At 37.9% G+C, this 22,260-nt stretch overlaps 1 protein-coding gene across 2 annotated transcripts in view; it reads right to left on the bottom strand.

Moving 5' to 3' along the window:
• Positions 1–1,113: 1,113 nt before the first annotated feature.
• The window catches only part of LOC149005181 (NAD(P)-binding Rossmann-fold superfamily protein), a 48,842-nt gene continuing 27,695 nt past the window's right edge, over positions 1,114–22,260 (bottom strand). The window contains exons 10-17 of one of the 2 annotated variants that reach the window (XM_089167956.1): positions 11,040–11,198; positions 10,861–10,956; positions 10,660–10,775; positions 10,412–10,535; positions 2,606–2,719; positions 2,310–2,390; positions 1,585–1,766; positions 1,114–1,238 (exon numbers count right to left, since the gene is read on the bottom strand). In XM_089167956.1, the coding sequence (XP_089024082.1) occupies positions 1,620–1,766; positions 2,310–2,390; positions 2,606–2,719; positions 10,412–10,535; positions 10,660–10,775; positions 10,861–10,956; positions 11,040–11,198 (837 nt within the window). In that variant the 3' untranslated portion in view covers positions 1,114–1,238; positions 1,585–1,619. Of the gene's footprint in view, positions 1,242–1,584; positions 1,767–2,309; positions 2,391–2,605; positions 2,720–10,411; positions 10,536–10,659; positions 10,776–10,860; positions 10,957–11,039; positions 11,199–22,260 lie in introns of both variants that reach the window. The other variant, XM_089167955.1, reaches the window with a different exon arrangement.

The following is a 22,260-nucleotide window of genomic DNA, read 5'->3' as shown; positions in this document are numbered from 1 at the left end:
AACTTTACCATCGAAGGTGGCTTGCCAATCATCTTGATTGGCCCGCTGTAATGTCTATGGCTTTTGGTAAATGTAAATCTCAAGTCAGTTCCAAAACCAATTTAATAACATTTCAGTGGGATCCTATCAACTGGAGATTTTAGCCAGTGATCCTACCGTTTTGGCAATTTCAACAGCGACAATGCAGCTTGACTCGTTTCTTTGTCTCTTTCTACCATCTTCCATCTTCGACTTCTATTTCTTTAAATCATAAGCCTTCACAAAATTTGGGAGATATGGTTCACGGATAATAATTATGAACATAGGATATGAGACTAATATTGAAAATTGATTAATAAAGACTAGCTGAGGTAAACTGTGTTAGTAATAAAGGGTCTGACTAATAAATTGGGTATGGTGGCATTAATATTAGGGGGCGGGACCGAAAATTTCCTTTCTCTAAACCAAGTCGAGTTGTAACCGACCCAGAGAGCTCACTACTGATAAATTTGCAACATCATGTGAGTCATAATGTGGGTTATTGGAGACTGACTCATCATACATTTTCCACCCTAAAATCTTTGAGAACCCCAATTGGTTGTATATGACAACGGACTCAAGTGTGACTGATTCAGTTTAAGCCAAGCCCAACTCAGACCTTTATAAGCCATGATTAAAATAAATAATCAACCTGAGATATAGATATAGGGTTTCAGAAAATTTTGAAGATTAATTTGGCCAAGTCTTCAAGTTTTCTCGAGTGGTTCAGGAATAATAGAACGGTTATTATCTAGCTTAATGGAGATTGTGCAACCGTTGCACCTAGTAAATTATCTTCCCTTCCCCACTCAGGTTACACCTGAACCACTCCCATGGGATTCAGAAAACAAACAGGTATACAATGTTCAGTTACAGAGCAGCTGGAATGGGGAATGCTTGCTCTGACTCTCAGCAGATTCAAAACTACCTACATAGCAACAAGATAAACTGCTCATACTGCACAGTGGCAACCATACCTCTGCCAAGATTATAACATAGCTCCTGAAGCAATAAAGAACAAGTAAAAAGTCTTCTTACTCCTTGGATATAATAATACAAATACCAGAAATAGATGCACCCTCTTGAATGCCTATAGTTCTTGTAACTTATCCTGAATTATGAAATATAACTGTAGGAAACGCGTTCACTATAGACAAATGCTTTCCTTCTTCGCATCATTAGTTTCTTTGGGACACCTTGGAAGTTTGTTGACGAGGGTTCTCCTGAGCCATTATAAGAAGAGAAAATCAATGGTAGCAGAGCAGAAACAAAAGAAATAGACTTTGATGTCATGAAAGAAAAAGGAAATTTCAGTTTCCTAAGCCCACATTCATCCATTGATATAGGACTTAGGACATATGGAATTGGACCACTCCTATCTTGTATCTACAAATAAAACTCTCACTAGTGGAAAAAACTCAGAGATTCAACCACAGGCCTGTATCTATCATTACCTCCAGGCCTTCTCCCATGCACTACACAGCATTATGGTGGAATATTGAACACAATTTTGTGGCAACATTTGGATATGAATAGCAAACATTCTGTGCTCTTTCAAGTACTTACCTGTAATAATGCTGAAAATGGATCATGTGCAGGCATCAAACAAACACTGGATTCTGTTCCAAGACTTCTTTCCCTGTAATACCGTCCTTCAAAGTTTTGAAGTATATATTATAATCCTTCTCAGGCGGAGGATTTTCAGGGTCCACTGTGAACGGTTCACTGAATGGAATGACACTTTTAACCTGCAAATAAATTGGAGTATGTAAACAAATCCATGAATAAAATAACTAGACTTAGATTCTGATAGGATAATGATCATATCTTAAATTACAGTATTCTTTCATTAGTAATAATGGATTTAGAGGTTTCTCCATGATTAGCAAATTTGAAACACATTAGTGGTAGATTAGTTGGCCTCTTTATGTAGAGTTCTGTAAAGAAAATTGACAGTTTTTCAAAACCCAAGAGAAGATGGCCACATATAAAACCAAAAGCTCAATATTGTCCTCCTTCCAGGATATTGTAACTTTGCATATCTTAGCACAGAAGATTGGACCAGGAAATTTTCAAATTGGTAAAAGTTTCAATGATATTTTCATGGACTAGCCCCATCCACCCTGTTATACATTCCATACATACAATCTCAGTCGATGAATAGAAAAACATAAGTTAGGACAATTCATGTAACTATAAAGCCATGATACTGTCAACAGAAACATAACAGTGACATGGATAATCCTGGACTTAACAAGACTACAAATAGTGAAAGGCAGAAATACTGTAACCTCAAATGTCTTGTCACATGCATACGGGCTTCCAAGAGCAGCAACACAAATGCGGGCAACCTCTTCCCTTGATATCTTCCCCTGTGTTGTCATGTAAATTAATTATTTAAGAGTCAATGGCTAGACCGAACCTTAAAAGTTATTATCCATGCCCTAAAAAAACCACTCTTGGAAATAGTTGGACGGGGACTTGGAAAACAGGATACAGGATACTGCTTTGTAATAACAAAGGCAACGGAGAAATGAGAATGAAAACTATTAAAGTAAAATAAAAATGCAATCTTGAATGAGTATACCGTAATATTGTCTCCTTGGTCAAAAATGAGATCAGCACCAGCAGGCTCCTCAGTTAAGGCGCATGGCCTTACTATTGTAAAAGGAATACCACTTTCACGGATCAAATCCTCCCCCTAGGATACAGCATAAGGGAATAGAGGAACAAGAATGTTAAAAGAGAATGAATTCTTAGCTGGTGAGCCCACAGTGCCACCAAAAACAAAAACAATAGATTAACAGTTTTTATTCACTGAAATATTTCCGTATGTATAATGCATGGGTTATGTGACCACTAATCTGGAAATTGTAAATTGGAACAACATTGAAATATTTTTCTTTGTAGGATGATGCAATGTTTGCTTTTTTAATTTTATAAAAACAAACCAGGGTTGCTCTTACATATGTGGGGACTTGGATCTCATGGGTTCTCAATGTTACAGGTCATCACGTTTATCGACTAAAGCATAGGTAATAGGGTTTCATACAGACTAGATGCTTTAGTGCCATACTTCGTTTTATTTTGGTGTTTCTCTTCTCAAACTGAACCAGTTCAACAAGTGGTTCAATTTAAGTGAATTTAGTAATTTTTCTTTGACGTGTCAAGTTGGGCTGGTTTGGGACTCCGTTTTGAGTCTAATTCAGTTTCCTAGTCATTTTAAGTGACCAAATAAGTTAAGGATGGTTAGGATTTTCCTCGCTGTTGAACTCTATTTTTCAGTCATTTATATAAGTTCATTAAATTCACTTACAGCATGGTTGTTAAACTTTTGTAACATTAGCACTAAAAGGTTTTCAAAGCCACAGACAGCTTGAAACATCATTCAATAAATTTCGATTTGAGGTTCTACCAGAAAAGGAAGTATTCATGGAAAGGAAGCCTAAAATTGTAGACACAGCTGAAGTTATCACAATGAACTATGATATATGACAAGGACCACGAGTTTGAAGCTTTAAAGATGGTAAGTTTAAATGTGGGAGTTTCTGAAGAGGTCAATGTTAAAGAGATCAACACAGTCAATGCTGAAACAATAGAAGGTGAAGTGGCGCTTCAGAAAGAGATCATCAACATTCAAGATTCTGTTCTTATAGAAGTGGAACTTGTGCTCCAAGTTTTCAGTGAAGGATACCGGAGTTCTTATCTTGAACAGATTCAACCAAGGTTCAATTTAAGGGATTTTAGTAGTTTCCCTTCAAAGTTTTTAGTTGGCTAGACTAGGGCTTTCTTTTTAGTCTATTTCAGTTTTCCACATCAATGTAGGTTACCTAATAGGTTATGGATTGGGTTAGGACATCCTTTTTCAGTTGGGGAGTCTATTTTTCAGCATTTTATTTAAGGTCATAATGGGGCCAAAAATTGAATATGAATTTTTGTAAATAGAACCAGAACAAGGAACACAGAAAGGAGAGAAAAAGAGAATAGTCCAGGTATTTCTTTGGAGCTTCACTCGAGCTTGTGAAGACTCCAACGGCACTAGCCTCATTTATAGGGTACTATTATAAGTACTAAACTGAATAGGAAACAAATACAAATTTGGAAAAGGACTTAAAGTCCTAAAACAACTCAAACTAAGTTTCAATCCTACTCAAGCAAGGAACCAATGCGTCGACAATCTCAGTGGGCTTTCATCTTGCCCAAATTGACCTCCAACACTTCCCCTCAAGCTAGAGTATATATGTTAACCCTGGCACTCTCCAAAGCTTTAGTGAACAGATCTATTAATTGCTCCCTTGTACGGACATGGCTAGGCGATATCAATCCTTCTTGTAGCTGGCTCGCGAACAAAATAGCTTTCAACTTCAATATGTTTTGTGCACCTCATGAAACACATGGTTTGATTCTAGATGAATAGCCATTTGGTTATCACACCATAATAACTTAAGAGATTCATCAACAACACCAAGCTCTCTAAGTATGATAGGCCCCTCATATCTCATGTGTATCTCGCAAGCATAAGAAGAAAGCTAGATTTGGCGAACAACAGCTAGGGAAGGCAATCAGATATGGTCCTGAGAAGAAGGTTGCTAAATAGAGAAAGCAATCAGATCTGGTCCTGAAAAGGAGGTTGCTGAATAGAGAATGATTTGCAGAATATTGCATAATATTTACTACTGAATAAAAGGGATTTGGGGACAGGCAGAATATTGTGAATGATTTGCAGAATATTGCAGAATATTTACTACTAAATAAGAGAGATTTGGGGACAGGCAGAATATTGTAGAATATTTACTACTGAATGAGAGAGATTTGGGGAGATTAGGGTTGATTAGGGGTTATAAATAGGGGTAAGATGTGAGTAGTAGTTAAGGATTATTTATATGAGTGTTTGGGCAGCCGTAGGCTGAGGGGCAGCAATGTGCTGTGGGGGTGACTAGCACCATTGTAACCAGTTTATCATTGTTCATCGTTATTCTATCAATTAAATAATATCAGTTTAATTCATGGGTTCTTATCAAAGTAGTTGTTTGATCCACATTAGTTCACACGTAACTGTGCCATTGTGCAGTACTTTGACTTGTACTTGACCTAGGAACCATTGTGTCTCTTCCTCATTCATGAAACCAGATTGCAAACAACAAGAGTACACTAACCTGTGGGAGACGACCTATCAACTAAAGAACCTTCCTAAGCAGCATCTGAGAACCCTCCCACATGCCTATTACCAATTTACGATGACCTGAATATAGTACCCCATGTCTAGGAGCACTCTTGAGATACATCAAAATAATCATCATTGCATCCCAATTAAGCTGTCCTAGGAGCAGACATGAACTAGCTTATGACACTGAAAGGAAAGGCAATGTTGGGTCATTACTTCAACATAATTCAGTTTGCCAACCATCCTTCAATACTTTTCAGGGTCATCAAGAAGATCTCCATCGCCTGGGAGGTTGGGACAAGTTTCAAAGTTGGGTCCATGGGAGTCACTAACGGTTTAGATCCAAGCATTCCTGTTTTTGACAACATATCGATAACATTCATGTGATAGAAACATACCCTTTTTGGATTTTGCCACCCCAATACTCCAAAAATGCCTGAGTCGACCCAGACCTTTAGTCTGAAATTGTCGCTGTAAGTGAGCCTTCAACTTCTCTATACTTGCAATCATCTTCAATAATGACAATATCATCAACATACACAACCAGACAAATAGCTAACTAGCTTTAGAATGATGGAAGAATACTGCGTGATCTATGATAACTCTCACTCCTAGTTAACCCAATATCAGTTACCATGGAAGTGAAACATTCAAACCATACTCTAGGGATTGTTTCAGTCCATATAAATATTTCCTCAATTTAAATGTCAGATGTTCTCCCCCTGAGCAACAATCCCCGGAAGTTGCTCCTAATAGACTTCTTTTTGGAGATCACCATGAAGGATATAGTTCTTCACATCCAGCTGATACAAGGGAAAATGTAAAGTGGCCGCAATAGTGACATAAAACCCAATTTTAGGCTTAAGGTTTTATGAAGATTTCCCTACAATTAAGGGCTGCACAGAATCCTCCAGCATGTAAGTCTTATTAAGGGATGTATGAGATGGGTTTTACGGTTCACAAGGGTTTGTAAGTGATGCAAACCCAGGTTTTGGGTTAATCTTCAAGATCTTCTAATTTGGAACAAAACACAATTAGGGTTTCTAGGTGTTTTGGTGAGTGTTTTTATAGGTTCTCACACTGCCAAGGTAAGCTGAAATTGAAGTTTCAGATCTGACTTTATATAGGAGTTAAAATTCAGACTTGAAAAATCAAATCCTATACCAGGTAGGACTGGGATTATGGTTTCGGCCAAGGCTGGAAAGGGGCGTGGCTGTAAGTGAGGACAGAACTTGAAACACCTCTGTTTAGAGGCTTCAGAAATTATTCCAAGGGTTTAGGGGCTGAGTTTCAATTCTAAGAATTCTGGAAAATCTCAGAAAATTCTGCAACTTAATTCACGAAGAAGATGAGTTGCAGGTTTTTCAAGAGTCCAGAAAACAGGCTGATTTGGGTAAAAAGAATGTCAGGACTCTGTTCTAGGCTTAAGGGTGACCAAAAGGAAAGGGTAAAGGGTTCAATTGGGGCTGGAATGTGATTTTCCTATTGGGGCTAGGACTGAGGATGTAGGGAAGAAGAAGAGGGTGGGATATGGCTTCTAGGGCTTGAGAAGGGCTAGAAATTGCGGAACACTAAAGGGGAAGGGTAAGAGGGTATTTGCAATAGGGTTAGGGCTGCTCCTAAGGTCTAAAACTTTAAGGGAGGAGTTGGGAAGGCAACGATCAAGAAGGAGAAGACTTCTGTCAGGAGATCCAACCCAGTCTGCATAAGTGTATGCTTCTACCCTAAGATTATCAGTGGGTGACAAAAGTATTCCTTTTCCAAGAGTTCCCTTCAAATATTGCAGTATTCTGGTAACAACCTTCATATGAGCTAAATATGGATCATGCATGAATTGGCTTACTACCCCCACGGTATAAACAATGCCTGGCCTCTTGTGAGACAGGTAAATAAGCTTCCTTACCAACCTTTGATATCTTCCTTTGTCCACTAGTTCTCCCTCTTTTTCCTTGAGTTTAGCTCTAGACTTAATGGGGGTATTAACTGCTTTACACCCCAACATTCCCACTTCTGATAATAAATCTAAGACATACTTCCTCTGGGATAGGTATATACCCTTCTTTGATCGACCCATTTCAATCCCTAGGAAGTACTGTAACTTCCCTAGATCTTTAATCTCAAACTCTCTGTCAAGAAAGTCTTCAACCTTTGAATTTCCTTACCATCATTCCCTGTGATGACAATATCATCCACATAAACAATGAGAAGTGTGATATTGGTACCTGACTTCTTGACAAATAGTGTATGATTAGCATTGCTTTGTTTGTACCCAATAGAGGTTTGCCTTTTGGAGGCGTCCAAACCAACATCTAAGAGACTATTTTAACCCATAAATTGACCTCTTCAACGGACAAACTTTCCCTGCAATATAATCATTAGAGAAACCATATAGGATTTCCATATAGACTACTTCCTCCAACTCCCCATACAAGAAGGCATTCTTTACATCTAGTGGGTGTAAGTTCCAGTCTTTGTTCACAGCTACAGACAACAAAACTCAAACAGTGTTCAGTTTCACAACAAAGGAAAAAGTCTCCTGATAATCAATCACATATGTTTGGGTAAAACCCTTTGCACTACTCTAGCCTTCAACTTGTTGACAGATCCATCCATATTTTGTTTAACCACAAACACCCATTTACAGCCCACGGGTTTTTTCCTAGAGGGAAGTGTAACCAACTCCCAAGTATCATTGTTCTTCATTGTCTGCATTTCCTCTACCATAGTTTCCTTCCATCTTTTATCAGTATAGGCTTCCAACCAATTTTTCGGAACAGAAACAGATAATAAAGAGGATATAAAAGCACGATAAAAGTCAGATAAAGAGTAATAAGAAACATATTTAGCTATGGGATGCTGAGTACAAGATGGAACTCCTTTTCTAATAGCAATAGGAAGATCAAAAGAAGATACCTGCGGAGGAACAATAGAATCTAATTCTGGTGCAAGGGACTGAAGTGGTACCATGTCACTTTTTTAGACCTACTTTGACTGATTGTAATTCTTCCTTTGATAAGTCTGCACCTCCTTATTATGGTCAATCTTGTTTTGAAAGACCTCAATAGTGTGTCTTACAGGAGTGGTCTACCCCTGACCAGTTTCTTCACATGGTTCAAAAAATGGAGGGGGAGAATTAGAGTCCTCATGTATACTAGCCGAAGTCTCCCCCTGGTCAGGAAACTCTTCTAGAACCCCTAAGTTGTGTTGTGGTGGTGTGTGGGAGTCATTATGTATGATAGGAAGGTCTAAAGTTGGAAAGAACACCTCTCCTCTAGGGTCTCAAATAAATAAAAGGGCTCAAATTCCGGTCAAACAATCGCTAATGATAAGAACAACTCAAATCATGAAGCTTGATCAAATGGTTGTTGATTGAGAATCAGAATAAATTAGCAAGTCAAGATCCTTAAACCAAGCTTTCTCAGTAAATAATGGACTGATGTAGATCTGTCACAATAGATCTTACAGCAATACCCAGAAAACCCTTCAAAACAGGGTCCACTGGATACCCAAAAAAAGGTGGAAAACTGCCAGAAGTGTTCCAGATCCCATTCTCAGTCCAAGGCTGATATCCTCAACAGATCAGTGATTGAATAATGGTAATAGAAGAGGTTTAACTTCCACCCAGCAGCAGAAATTGATGGATGAAAAACAAACTCGGAAATAAAGTAGTACCAACATGAGTTGCAGAATTTATCACTGGAGAACAAGTTTCAGAAGAGAAGCTATGACCAGATCTCCCACCTGATCTTTTGGAAACTGCACTAGCAGTATTGAAATTTCACTATTCGATAGCAGTGTCAGATTACTAGAATATGAATTCCACAGACCATTAACAGCAAAAGCCATCAAGATTTCTTGATTCATCAAAATCGTTGGGTAGCAGCACCCATCTAACAACATAAATAGAAGTGCACTTGTCATAACAAAAGAATGAGGAAAACAAAAAAAAAAGACGAAGAAGAAGAAGAAAGAAAGAAATAAAACATTCCAAGTCGTAGGAGAGGTTTTAAAACTCTAGTTATCTAAGACAGCTAAAACCAAGTGTGATAGTTCTCTTAAAGTGCTTCCATTACAACTAAACAAATAACTAATTTAGAGAGAACCCCCCCCCCCCCCCCCCCAAAAAAAAAAAAAAAAACCAAAAAACCAAAAAAAACCAAAAACCTTTATAAATGTTTCACAATCCTGGTTTAGGGGATAAAAAGCAGAAAATGCCCAAGCTTTAATTGGAGCAGGGCTGAAACAAAACTGGTTCAAACATAGTCAACTCAGAACCCAAGCCTGAGTTTGAGCAGACTTGCAGGAATCTCTAGAAGAAAATCCCGTTCCATAGTGCAGACACTATATTTGAAAAGTTACCCACCCCAAAGACCAATAGTTCCCCCTTCAGTGCCTCGAGTGAAAGTTTGGGGTGGTTAGACAGACATGAATCTATATTGGTGATATATCCATTGCAATATTTCTCAAGTTTTAAGGCTTCTTTTAGTACTTCCATTCTCTTAGCCAGAAGCACTCCTTTATCTATATCTCCAGCTTTATTACCAAAGACCACACAAATCTTTGCCCCACTAAAATGAAGATAGATAGTACATTCACAGTTCAATATAACAGCCACCATTTTAGATATAGAATGCTAAAATTATCTCCTTGGACTTCCTGTGTGCATGTATCTAATGGGACCATTCATCAAAGATAAGCACCTTCCGAAAGAAATGGCCTGATGAAGTTGCCAGTGTGAAAGACAGGAGGAGGCAGAACAGGAGAACCAGAATAAATAAATAGAAGTGAAAGAGGAATGCAGCTACAGGATCGATAAAGGTTAAAAACATTTTAAAGTTCATCCTGAAAAAAAATTTCAATTTTTTTTTTAAATCCTCCTCGGGTTGCCTACCAACCCAACAAGATATTTTGCATACAACTATACGTTGAACATCGTGTTAGTGATGAAACATGTCAACCATTTATTCAACACCATGATTTCCCTTGCCAACATCAAAATTGAGGTAAATAGGTCAGATTGAACTTTCCAGTCAATTTTAAAAGGCGACACATCCTTTTTTAAAGGAATATGTTCCAATGTCCATCCAAATGTCTGCTTGCGAATGACTGCCGATTTCAAACAGGAATCAGGGACTCCAAGTCCTCTCATGGAGAACATCGTCCCCGAATGGATTACTAGTGACTAATACAGTAAAAGAGAAAGAAACAAGCACAGAGATGGCACACAACCTTCAACTTGAATGTGAGAACAAAACCCAGTTCCTTATTCAAGCGAACAGCAGGTGGTTGTTTACTTAAATCAAGTCCAGGCCTTTCAGGTCGAGTAACCCCTGCAGAACTCACATGCACAAACCTGAAAGCAGTGCAGCCCTGTCAAAAGCTGAAGCCCAGGCATCTCTGGCACATCTATCACTTTCAAGTTTTAAGGAGGAATTTTCCAGAGACAAATAAATTTGCATGAGACGAAAAGAGATGACCTGGGAGTTACTGGGTCTTGGATATATGCTCTTATGCTTGATACTGGAAGCTGAAATTCACCTTCAGAAAAAGTTGGGTTCAGCTTCCCATCATATTCAAACTTACTGAACATGAGCTGGAAGAGAAGTTGTATACATTGTCAGAAGCACAAAGAAACTTGATCAGCAAAATAAGGGAAAAAGAAGTGACACAGATCATACCTGTAGAGACATAATTTTGCTCGGATCAAAGGGAGGAGCATCTGGTACTGTACGTGCTCGGAATATAGGCCTTAAAGAAGAAAATGGAAGACGTATCTGAGGCAAATAAGTTATATATGGTGAAAACTATATGAATATAAAAAATAAAAAAAGGCATACTGAGTAGTAGAATTACTTACTGACTGCCACTGTCCTTCTATAGTGTCAAAGCCTGCAGTGTAACCAATAGTATCCCAATCTGCGCTAATGCGAACAATCAATTTGTACCTACGTCCATCACCTTTAAGTCGTAATTCCAAGCCATTGTAAGCAGAGAGGTCCTCAGGTACAATAAAATTCTGAAAGAAGAAACCCACAGATAATGCCTTTGTCATGCACTCACAAAAGTAACCAAAAATTAAAACATCTTCATATATAAGTAATATAAATAATAGGTAGAACAAACTGCGAAGCGGTTGCACCTCTTTAAATGGGAAGAAAAAAAAGCAGTAATAGCAGGTAATACTTGAACATCGACAATGAAAAATAGAATCAGCTTCATCATGCATTTACCAAAATGACCAAAAATTAACATCTTATAATATATAAATAATATAACTAATTCGTAGAACAAATTGCAAAGAGCTCACACCTCTTTAAATAATCAAAAGCATTAATAGCAGGTAATACTTGAAGAGCACTAATGAAAAAGAGAATCAGCTTCATCATGCACTCACCAAAGTAACCAAAAATTAAAACATCTTTATGATATATAAATAATATAAATAATTGGTAGAACAGATTCCAAAGAGATTGCACCTCTTTAAATGGGAAAAAAAAAAAAATAGTAATAGCAGATAATACTTGAAAAGCTATAATGAAAAAGAGAATCAGCATTATTTAATCTCTACGTCACCATTAAAATCCTTACCATTGTTGTACAACTACTTGAGTCTCAAATCATTTTCAAACATCTTGAAACAACAGATAAAAATGGGCATATAGTTGAGTGGAGATGGTAAGACAAATGAGCCGGCAGGGACAAGATGGTTATCACCAAACCAGAAATGAACTTTCAAAAGGAAACTTTCAGGATAGCAACCATTAGATTAATAAAATCTAAAGAAGAATTACTAGCATGGGTAAATCATAACCAGCAATAGCACCAACATGGGGCAAAGACAAATATGGGCTCATTAAAGGTATTAATAAACGGTATTGGGTTGGTTACTTTTACCACTTTTAAGTGCAGTTGCTTGGGTGTCAAGCCAGGGGGTATAGGTTAAATATGGCACTGATAAGTTTTCATATTTTATGTATAATTAGTTTAGGGATCTTAGACTTTGACCTGATTTGATATGAACTGTTTTTGTCAGTCTTTCTATTTTTTGGAAAGTGGACAGTATATTCTGTCCAGATTTATGTAATCTTTTTACATAAATAAAGGGCCTATGATTCTAGAAGTCGAATCCGACGCAGGGAGCTTCTTCCCAAGCTGGTTCAATCTTCCGTTCTCCTTCTTCTCCACCTCTTCTTCTCCTCCACCACTTGTTCTCTTCATCATCTCCGCTCTGGCTTCTCAAACTGCAGGTTCTGTTACATGGTTTCAGAGCATTAATCTAAGGCCTGGTTGCTATTTTTCCGTTGCAGTTTCGATAGTCCTTCATAGTGTACTGGTGCTGCCTTATCTACCTACTGCCTGCTGATCAGACAATCATGGAGATGAAGGATTAAACCTTCTAATTCTGATCTGTCTTGCTGCTGATCTGCACTTGGAGTCATCATCTAACATATGATCTCTAGATGTGCAGCTGTTTGAAACTCTACATGGAGTCATCATCTTATGCCAGAAGATGTAGATGCTCTCCATGATCCAGAAAAGTATAGCAGACTAGTTGGAAAATTGAATTATCTCACTGCGACTCGACTTAATATTGCCTTTCCAGTCAATTTTGTGAGTCAATTTCTGTCTGCTTCTGTCTGCTTCTGTCTGCCTCTCAGACATCTCAATGGAATTCCGTTCTCTAAATATTGAGGTACCTTAAGAAGGCTTCTAGTCATGGACTACTATACAGAGATAATGGTCATAAAAGAGCTGAGATTTTTATGCAGATTGGACTGGATAACTGGTTGACAAAAGGTCAACCACAGGCGCTACTATACTCTGATTGGTGGTAATCTTGTATCTTGGAAGAGTAAGAAACAAATTATTGTGGCCAAGTCAAGCACGAAGTCTGAGTTAAAATCCATGGAACAGGTCAGTTGTGAGTTGATCTGGACCAAACACATGTTGAAAGAGCTAGGCGTTAATGATGATTCTTCTATGATAATGTGGTGTCATAATCAGGCTACCATTCACATTGCTACTAATCCGGTGTTTCATGAACGTCCAAAACATATTGAAGTTGACTGCCACATCATTTGTGAAAAGCTACAACATTTGATTTCTCCAAGACAAGTTCGTACAGGAGAACAATTGGCAGATTTACTAACAACGCCCTTGGCTGCCAGAGTTGACTACATATGTAACAAGCTGGACATGTTTGATCTCTATGCTCCAGCTTGGGGGGAGAGTTAGAAAGAGCATTAGAAAAGATCTCGAGGATCCCTACTGTAGTGGTGGATAACCAGCCAGAGTACCCCATAGTCAAGTTAGCCTATGTACTTATTGGGGAACAAGTGAAGAGCCTCCCCCTTGGGGAAGGTATAAAGAACCCCGACTCGGGGAAGGTACGAAGAACCCTTAACATGGTAAGCATGAAGGATCCCTATCAGGATTAATGTGAAGAACCCCCCATCGGGACGGACCCTGGTTGTGGGCAAGTACTCCAAATCTGAAGAACCACATCCAAAGAAGTCTTCAAAGAAAGACTTAAGTCAAAGGGGCCAGTTATGGAAGTAACCGCCCTATACACCCTTAGCAAAGCATGAAGGAGTGACTTTCGGAGCAACAACTCCATTAGAGTCCATTAAGGGAACCACCAAGGAAATGGGAATGTGCTTCCTAAGGAAACCCACGCCACTTCTCACTAAGTGGGTGAAATCTACAGAGAAACTGCCTAGGGGTAACCTCTATATAAACTCAAGTCAAGAGACTCGCGAGGTACGAAGAATATCTACTACTATTGCTGATGCTCTGAGAACCCCTCATAGAGCCTTCAACTGTTGTGCCTAGACTAACTTGATTGTCGTAGGCGGTTCCCCAACCTTCACTAGGTCAGGTCACTCTAACATTCATTGTGAGTGCAAGCATGCTCCTACTCAGGTAACATTGAAGAAGCTCCTAAGAGGTAATCCAACTACTCGGGTAGCTCCAAGAAGGTCTAGACACAACACCTAATTTCCTTATTGGTGTAAACCAAAGTTTCTTTTATTATTTTTTGATTTCCTAGCTGGTTGTAAGCACTAGAATAGCCTAAATAAAGCTTTTGGTTGTAGGAGGCTCATACGATGAGTGAGGCCTCCTAGCCTTTCTTTGGTTTTCATCTTCTCCCTCTCACGATTCTATTTCTCTTTGATGTCTCTCTAATCTACAGAATGCAATACACCATATTAAAAAAGTATATAAACTCCCTCCCCCCCCCCCAACTAACCATCGAGACCGCCTGGCAAAATTCCCAAGTTTCAACCAAAATAGTCGAAATTTTGACACCATCTCGGTTTAGAGGCCGGTTTCGACCTTGTTGGTTTCTGATGCACTGCCCCCAGGCATTTCCACACAACCTGGGGCTATTCAATCTTCTTAATTTGCGTCTCTTGCCTCTTCAGTGGGTAAACTACTGACTTCAAGCTTAGTTGATAAATAAAAATAGACTCAAAACATAATATAAGCCCTCTCGGGCATAGGGCCTTCAAGCTGATACTATTAAATGCTAACTAAATTATATAAAAAGACTTAAAAGTTTTTTTAATTTATTTTCTCCTTTTTCTGTTTGTGTTTTTTATCTACTTTTAACTTGGACCAGTATAGTAAACTTAAAATTGAACAAGATTTGAATCACTAATTCAATTAACTTAACTAAAAGACTCAATAAACTAAGTGTGAGGATTTTCATACTCTCTCTCTCGCTCGCACATATACTAGTAAAAATCCACCTGCAAATGCACCTGTTTTGTATCTCCGGACATAAATTTATAATTTGGAGTGTTTTATATATTTTTTTAATGTGACATATACTGTATGATTTCTTATATAGGGTTTTTTGGGGTTTGTTGAAGAGAAACATGGTACAATTTAGTATAGTGAAGTGCTATTTGACAACATGGTACAATTTAGTGTAGTGAAGTACTATTTGACATTGGTTATATGTATATTAATATACACACTAAACCCTATTGTGTAGACTATAGATAATATCTAGTGACTTTGTACATATATAGTATTTATGTTAATTGAAGAGATCCTCGCACTAATAGATAATATCTAGTGACTTTGTACATATATAGTATTTATGTTAATTGAAGAGATCCTCAAACTAATATATTTGACTCATTTATGAAGTAGAATACAATTCAATATTTCTAGTATGTCCTCAAATAGAGCGGATTGGAAGGAAAGAATCCATCTAGCCAATCCCATTTTCTATGTTTTCTTTTTGGTTTTCCTTCATCAATCAGAACTCACAATTCCCCAAACCCAACAATAACGAATTACCCTTAATTTGTGATGCCCCGCATCTTTTTATATTATTATTTTATTATTGTGTGGGAATGTTTCAATCTTTAAGATTATTAAAGGATCATGGTGGTGGATCATGTGTCAAAAGGTTTGGTTTGATGGTTTGACCAAATAGTTCGAGTGTAGTTAAAAAATAGCTTAAATGAGACTAGATTTTAGTTGATATCTTGTTCGAGGTCCAACATCACTTGTGGGTCCCACAATGGTGGAATTAGACTGAACTGAGAGCAAGGGATGATCAGCATAACTTTCTGAACCCAGAGGTATTAATATTCGTACCTCAGAATGGGCCCTGCATAAGATAACAGAGCGGGCCCACAAGCCCATAAAGAAGCCCACTATTCAGTTATAAATATATATATATATATATATATATATATATATATATATATATATATATATATATATATATATATATATATATATATATTATACTATACGTAAGAATGAGAAGAGAGAGGTAGTGACACCTCCCTCTCCCTCCCACCTACGTGGTGGATTTTTGCAAAAGATCGCATACGTGAGGTGTTAAGAGGAAAATCAGAGAGAGAGAGAGAGAGAGAGAAAATATGGGAAGTGAATTAAAGAGAGGAGAGAAAGAGTCTTAGGGTAAAATCGTTACCTTATGCATGGAAGTGAAGTGGAGAGTACAGAGTGAGAGAAGTGAGTTGAGAGAATAGAGAGAGGAGAAGCCATTAAAGAGGGAGACAAGAGTTAAATTGAAAAGTGACTTATGCGTGTAAAATTGATTGGCAACAGAGCCAGCAACCTTCACTTTGTCAATCTTGTGTTTTCATGGTGGAGACCAGCGTTTCCAGTTCTGCGATCACCTTGGCACTAGATAACAATTTGGAGCTTGAGGATTTGTGCTTAGGGTCGTGGATTTTGTTGCTTGTGAGGTTTTGACAACTTAGGCCACACTGTATAAATGCTTTAAGATCGAGACCCAAGAGGAAAGTTTTGGTTTATAAACTTTTCTTGCAGAGAACCCATTGAATTTAAAATTTCTTTGTTTTTCTTTAATGGGGGGCCATTGTATAAGGAAAAGAGAGGGCTACAAGAGATGCATGTAGCTGTAAGTCTATATAGAGGGTTGGAAAGCCTTGAAGCCTATGATGATGATGAGGAAAAACTTCAAAAGCAAGCAATCATTTGGTGTCTCCAGAAAGACATTAAGTATTCTGGCACTAGGTATTTGCCTTCTGTGGTGAAGAAGAGGAAGAGCTTTCTTAACCTTATTTGGATCTCAATCATTATTGAAGACTTGGTGGAATTTCTACAATAATTTTTTAATCAAATTCCCACCACTCTGAAAGAAACATCCAAAACCGGAGTTTTCCAAGATAGGCACTAGAAAAATAAGTAAGGAATTGAATAACCTTACTTGAAAATCGTGCCACGAAAAATATTTGATAAGGAATTTGAATATTAAAGATTCTTTAAAGAAACTAGGGAACAAATAAATAAGGAAATTCTATGATTTCGGTTATGGATGTATTATTTGTTATTTTTCTAATGGAATATTTTTTTGGGTGAAATGAAATTTACTAAATAACATAGAATCGAAAGACTGGTACAAGCCATCATGTTAGGGTCATCAATCTTCATTGATATACTTGTAAATCATGCCTTCAAAAATATCTTTCTTTATTAATAAATCTACCAAATAAAAAGACTGGTACAAGACCTATCAATAAGGAATTATCAAATACGATTGGGTATGGAAACAAAAAAGAATTTTCGGCAACATTTATTGCCTCTTTCCAATAAAAGAGTCAATAATGACATTTTGGTTTTGGGAATAGGAATGGAAACAATTATTATTGATCTAACAATGAAAATTACAACTGTGGGCATCATTGCATCATTTTTACTATATCTAATTGATTGAACAAATAAGGGTATAGCAATGTCCCTTGAGTTCATGCTTTTATACACCACATACAGAGAGAGGGAGAGAGAGAGTGATGTAAACCATTTCAAAGGGCAGCACAGGGCCTAAGGTTGCTTCCCCAAACCCTACAACAACAACAACAACAACAATAAGCCTTGTCCGAACTAAATGGGGTTGGCTATATGGATTCTTGCCTTTGAACCAGTTATGTTTGAGGCCATGCTAGATACAATGCCTAAGCTATGCATATCCTTTCTCATAACTTCTCTAAGGGTTATCTTAGGTCTATTCCTAGCTCTTTTAGTCCCTTCAATCTGGATTATATCACTTCTCCATACAGGAGCATTTATAAATATCCGTTGAGCGTGGCCATGCCACCTCAAACGACTTTCTCGAAGCTTATCACTTATGGGAGCAACTCCCAAACCAACTCTAATATGATCATTCATTATCTTATCATTCCTAGTTTTGCCACTCATCCATCTTAGCATCCTCATTTTTGCTACATTAGTTTATCTATATGATTCTTTTTCACAGCCTAACACTCTGCACCATAAATCATAGTTGGCCGAACAACGGTCCTATAAAATTTTCCTTTAAGCTTTAATAGAATACGCCGATCACACAAGACCCCGGACGCACCTCTCCACTTTGTACCCTATAATTCTTCGAGAAACATTATCCTCTATATCACCTATTTTATTTATGATTGAACCTAGGTACCTAAAACAATCACTCTGAGGAATCTCCTTATCGTCAAGTATCACCACCTCATCGTCTACTCGATCATAACTAAAGTTACAAATTAGATATTATGTCTTTGTTCTACTTAGTTTAAAGCCTCTTGAATCCAAAGTTGCTCTCTATGATTCTAATTTGATATTGATCCCCACTTGAGTCTCATCTATCAATACAATATCATTAGCAAAAAGCATACACCAAGGGACCTCATCATGAATGTCTTTGGTTAATTCATCCATTACAAGTCCAAAATAGATATGGACTTAAAGTATCCTTGATGTAGCCCAACTGTAATTGGGAATTCATTACTTTGTCCCCCCACTGTTCTTACAATTGTCACCGAACCATCATACATATCCTTAATTATGTCTACATATTTACTTGCAACACTTTTTTCTCTAGTACTTGCCAAATTAACACTCTAGGAACTCTATCATAAGCTTTTTCTAGGTCAATAAATACCATATGAAGATCTTTCCTACATTCTCTATACATTTCCCTAAATCTCCTAATTAGGTAAATAACCTCTGTTGTGGATCTTCCCGGCATAAACCCAAACTGGTTCTCCACAATTGTAGTTAAGTGTCTCAAACAGCTTTCAATTACTCTCTCCCCAAACCCTATGGCCCCTAATTCCATTAGGGCTATTTTGATCATGTTTGTAATTTTCATTAGTCCATGTTAGGGCATCATTGGGTCCATCACGTTAGTGGAGCCATAGATCTACTCTCTTTTTTTAAATTGAGTCCTTATTTTGCAAGTTATTTAATAGTCCTGATTAGAGTTGGTTTCCTAGTTTGTGAAGGAGTCCACTAAGGTTGTCCTACAGTCCTATAGTCCTACTCCATGAAAGAAATCTACATCTTTCAAATTGGAACACTCTAGCATAAGTTATAAAGGTTCCTTGTGTGAGTTCAAATCTTCGAAGTTTTAGATTGATTAAAATTACAAGTTAAGAGTCCTAGTTTGTTTTATTTCTCTAGTTGAGTCCTATTGTGAATTCCTTTATGTAGGCTATTTTTTAAATATGCCTCTCTAGGTTGTAACAAGGCAGTTTATGATGTAACCTGAGTTGACCCCCTTCTCTCTCTCTCTCTCTCTCTCTCTCTCTCTCTCTCTCTCTCTCTCTCTCTCTCTCTCTCTCTCTCTCTCTCTCCCCAAAAAAAAAAAAAAGGGCCCCAAAAATCCAAACCCAAAGAAGCTTCCTAAAGATGGCTAAATTAACGTAGGGGTATTTTGATCATTTTCCAAGCCCCTTTTTAGGGCTCAATGGGTCTTGACAAAATCCCCTCAATCCAAGAGTCATGGATCTACCTTTGGGTTTTTGTTTGAGTTAGTAGTTTGAGAGTCATAGTCTATTTTAAGTTGTGTTGAGTTAGTAAGTTGTGGATAAGATAAGATTCCTTATCCAAAGGAGATCTTATATTGTAGAGTTTGTCTCTATTTGGAAGTTAGGCTCTTATCTCTAAGAGTTGGGTTTTTCTGAAATTAGCTGAGTCCTTATTTAAGTAATTGTTAACTTAAGTCCAAATTGTGGGGTAGTTGGATCCCTATTAAATCCAACTATAATAGCCCTTCTGAGATCTGAACGCTAATTCTATTGCTGTACAGAACCCCTCATCGATCAGATATATTAGAATCATGGAGATTAACTTTGGAATCAAAAGGCTTTAAACTTAGTAGATCGAAGATAGAATATTTAGTTTGTAACTTTAGTCATGATCGGGCAGCTGATGAGCAATAAAGAGATTCCTCAGAGTGATTGTTTTAGGTACCTAGGTTCAATCATAAGTAAAAGAGGTGATTTAGAAGATGAGGTTTCCCAAAGAATTAAAATAGGGTGGATGAAGTGGAGAGGTGCGTCCGGGGTCTTATGTGATCGGCATATTCCATTAAAGCTTAAAGGAAAATTTTATAAGACCGTTGTTCGACCAGCTATGATGTACAGTGCAAAGTGTTGGGCTGTTAAAAAGAATCATTTAGATAAACTCAGTGTAGCAGAAATGAGGATGCTAAGATGGATGAGTGGCAAAACTAGGATGGATAAGATAAGAAAGGATCATATTAGAGTTGGTCTGGGAGTGTCTCCCATAAGTGATAAGCTTAGAGAAAGTCGTTTGAGGTGGCACGGCCACATTCAACGGAGACCTATAAATGCTCTTGTACGGAGAAATGATATAATCCATATTGAAGGAACTAGAAGAGCTAGGGGTAGACCTAAGATAACCTTAGGAGAAGTGGTGAGAAAGGATATGTATAGCTTAGGCCTTGTATCAAGCATGGCCTCGAACAGAACTGATTGGAGGGCAAGAATCCATGTAGCCGACCCCATTTAGTTGGGACAAGGCTTATTGTTGTTGTAGGTCTGCACCTTCAAAGGCAGCAAGCTCAGTCCCTTTAATACCCTAGCCGAACTACCCAGAAACCCCAGTTTTGTGCTGGTTCTTATCTAAGAATATCCTGGAGATCTAACCCATACCCTGGGTTACATTAGTTTATGATTAATAAAATAAAGCTGAGATTGAGGAGCAAGTGAGAGAGTCATGGATTCCCATGGAGGGGACTTGCGGAAGCCTTGAATGAGAGTTTTCTGAAGTTTTTTCAATTCCTGCAATCTTCTCAAAGTGCAGTAGCCCTAATTCATTCCAACTACAAATGCAACCCCCCCCCCCCCCCCAAAAAAAAAAAAATCCCCTATCCCAACCCATTCACCATCTTTTCCCTCACCTGCAAGACTCCCCCACCCCTTTAAACAATGAACCTTAGTTTCTAGAATCCCAGCCCCTTTGCCCCATCGCGGTCAATCCCAGCCCCATCCTAACCCCTGCAGCAGCCTTAGGAAGCCTCCCCCTTCATTCTTAGTTTCTACTAATACTTGCTGCACTTCTGGAAATTCCAGAGAATTAAAATTCAGAAGCACAGCAACTAGTTTAAACTTAAACCCTTTAGGACCTTATACCCCAGACCTAAATCTTTCTCCTTTTAGCATCAAGCCCTAAATCCAACCCCCTACATTCGATCCAAAATTCCACGCGTTCCCACTCCTAAACCCTAAATTTATGCTACTTAACTTCATTAATAGGAAATCTTAACCCTTGAATTCATTAAACCCTAACTTCCCTATACCATAACTTCAAATACAGATCTGAAATTACAATTACAGCAAGGTTTAATGATTGTAACCTAAAAATCTAGATCCCTAAGCATGGCATAAACCTATCCTAACCGTAACCTAACCCAGCACCTATATACTTCTCATAGAAACCCTTGACCGAAGGTGATTACAGCCCTAGAAGACTGCCGATTCTCAGGGGAAAGGATCCTGGAGTGAGCTTGGATCTAGGGCATTATTGTAATCAACTAAACCCTAAATTCTGGTTCACATCAGAGAGACAGAGAGAGAGTGGTGGATCTGCATCACCTTGTATGGACCTGCTTTCTTACAAGTTTGAACCAAAGTGAGGCACGAGCAACCAGTATGCTTTAGCTTAAGGCCAATGAAATCGACCGTCACATTGTTTGGAACCCCATCCTGAGTAAGCAGATTGTTACTCCATTTGTATCTACTGGAAATCAACTGCTGATGTATTTTACCCCATCTTTGGATCTTCTTTTACACAAGCTAGTAACAAGCTCCGCACGACTGATCAGGACGCTCCAGCTTGAGATGAAGTTCTTAAGAAGAGAACAAGTTCCCCACCATAGGTGGAGTCCATACCTCGGCTGCATACTAATTCTGTTCCTGATTTACTTATTATTTTCTTTTACCCTAGTTAGTGCTAGCTTTCCTTCTTTTTTTCAATTATTTCCACCACTCTAGGATTCCTACTAGGTGTTTGAGATTGGAGTCCTAGCTTTTTGTTTGTTACAACTTTTACTTCTCTTTCTATGTCAAAAATAAAATCAGAGGTGGGAGTGAGCTGTTAAATTGATCTGCACTCTCTCCTTCTCTTTGTGATTGCAGGTATCCAGTCAATGAAATTATTAAAAAAAAAAAAACCAACTGTTGTGGATAAATAGATCTCCTATCACCTATCATGGTAAAATAAATTAACATGAAGAAGAGATCAAACATAAAAGATTTCAATATTTCATATACAAAAGCAAG

The sequence above is a fragment of the Hakea prostrata genome, chromosome 9 (genome assembly GCF_041222555.1).
Source record: "Hakea prostrata isolate BN-2017 chromosome 9, UWA_Hpros_2, whole genome shotgun sequence".
Taxonomy (NCBI): domain Eukaryota; kingdom Viridiplantae; phylum Streptophyta; class Magnoliopsida; order Proteales; family Proteaceae; genus Hakea; species Hakea prostrata.
Note: the sequence above shows the minus strand (reverse complement) of the source record. Positions and strands in the feature narration are given on the sequence as shown.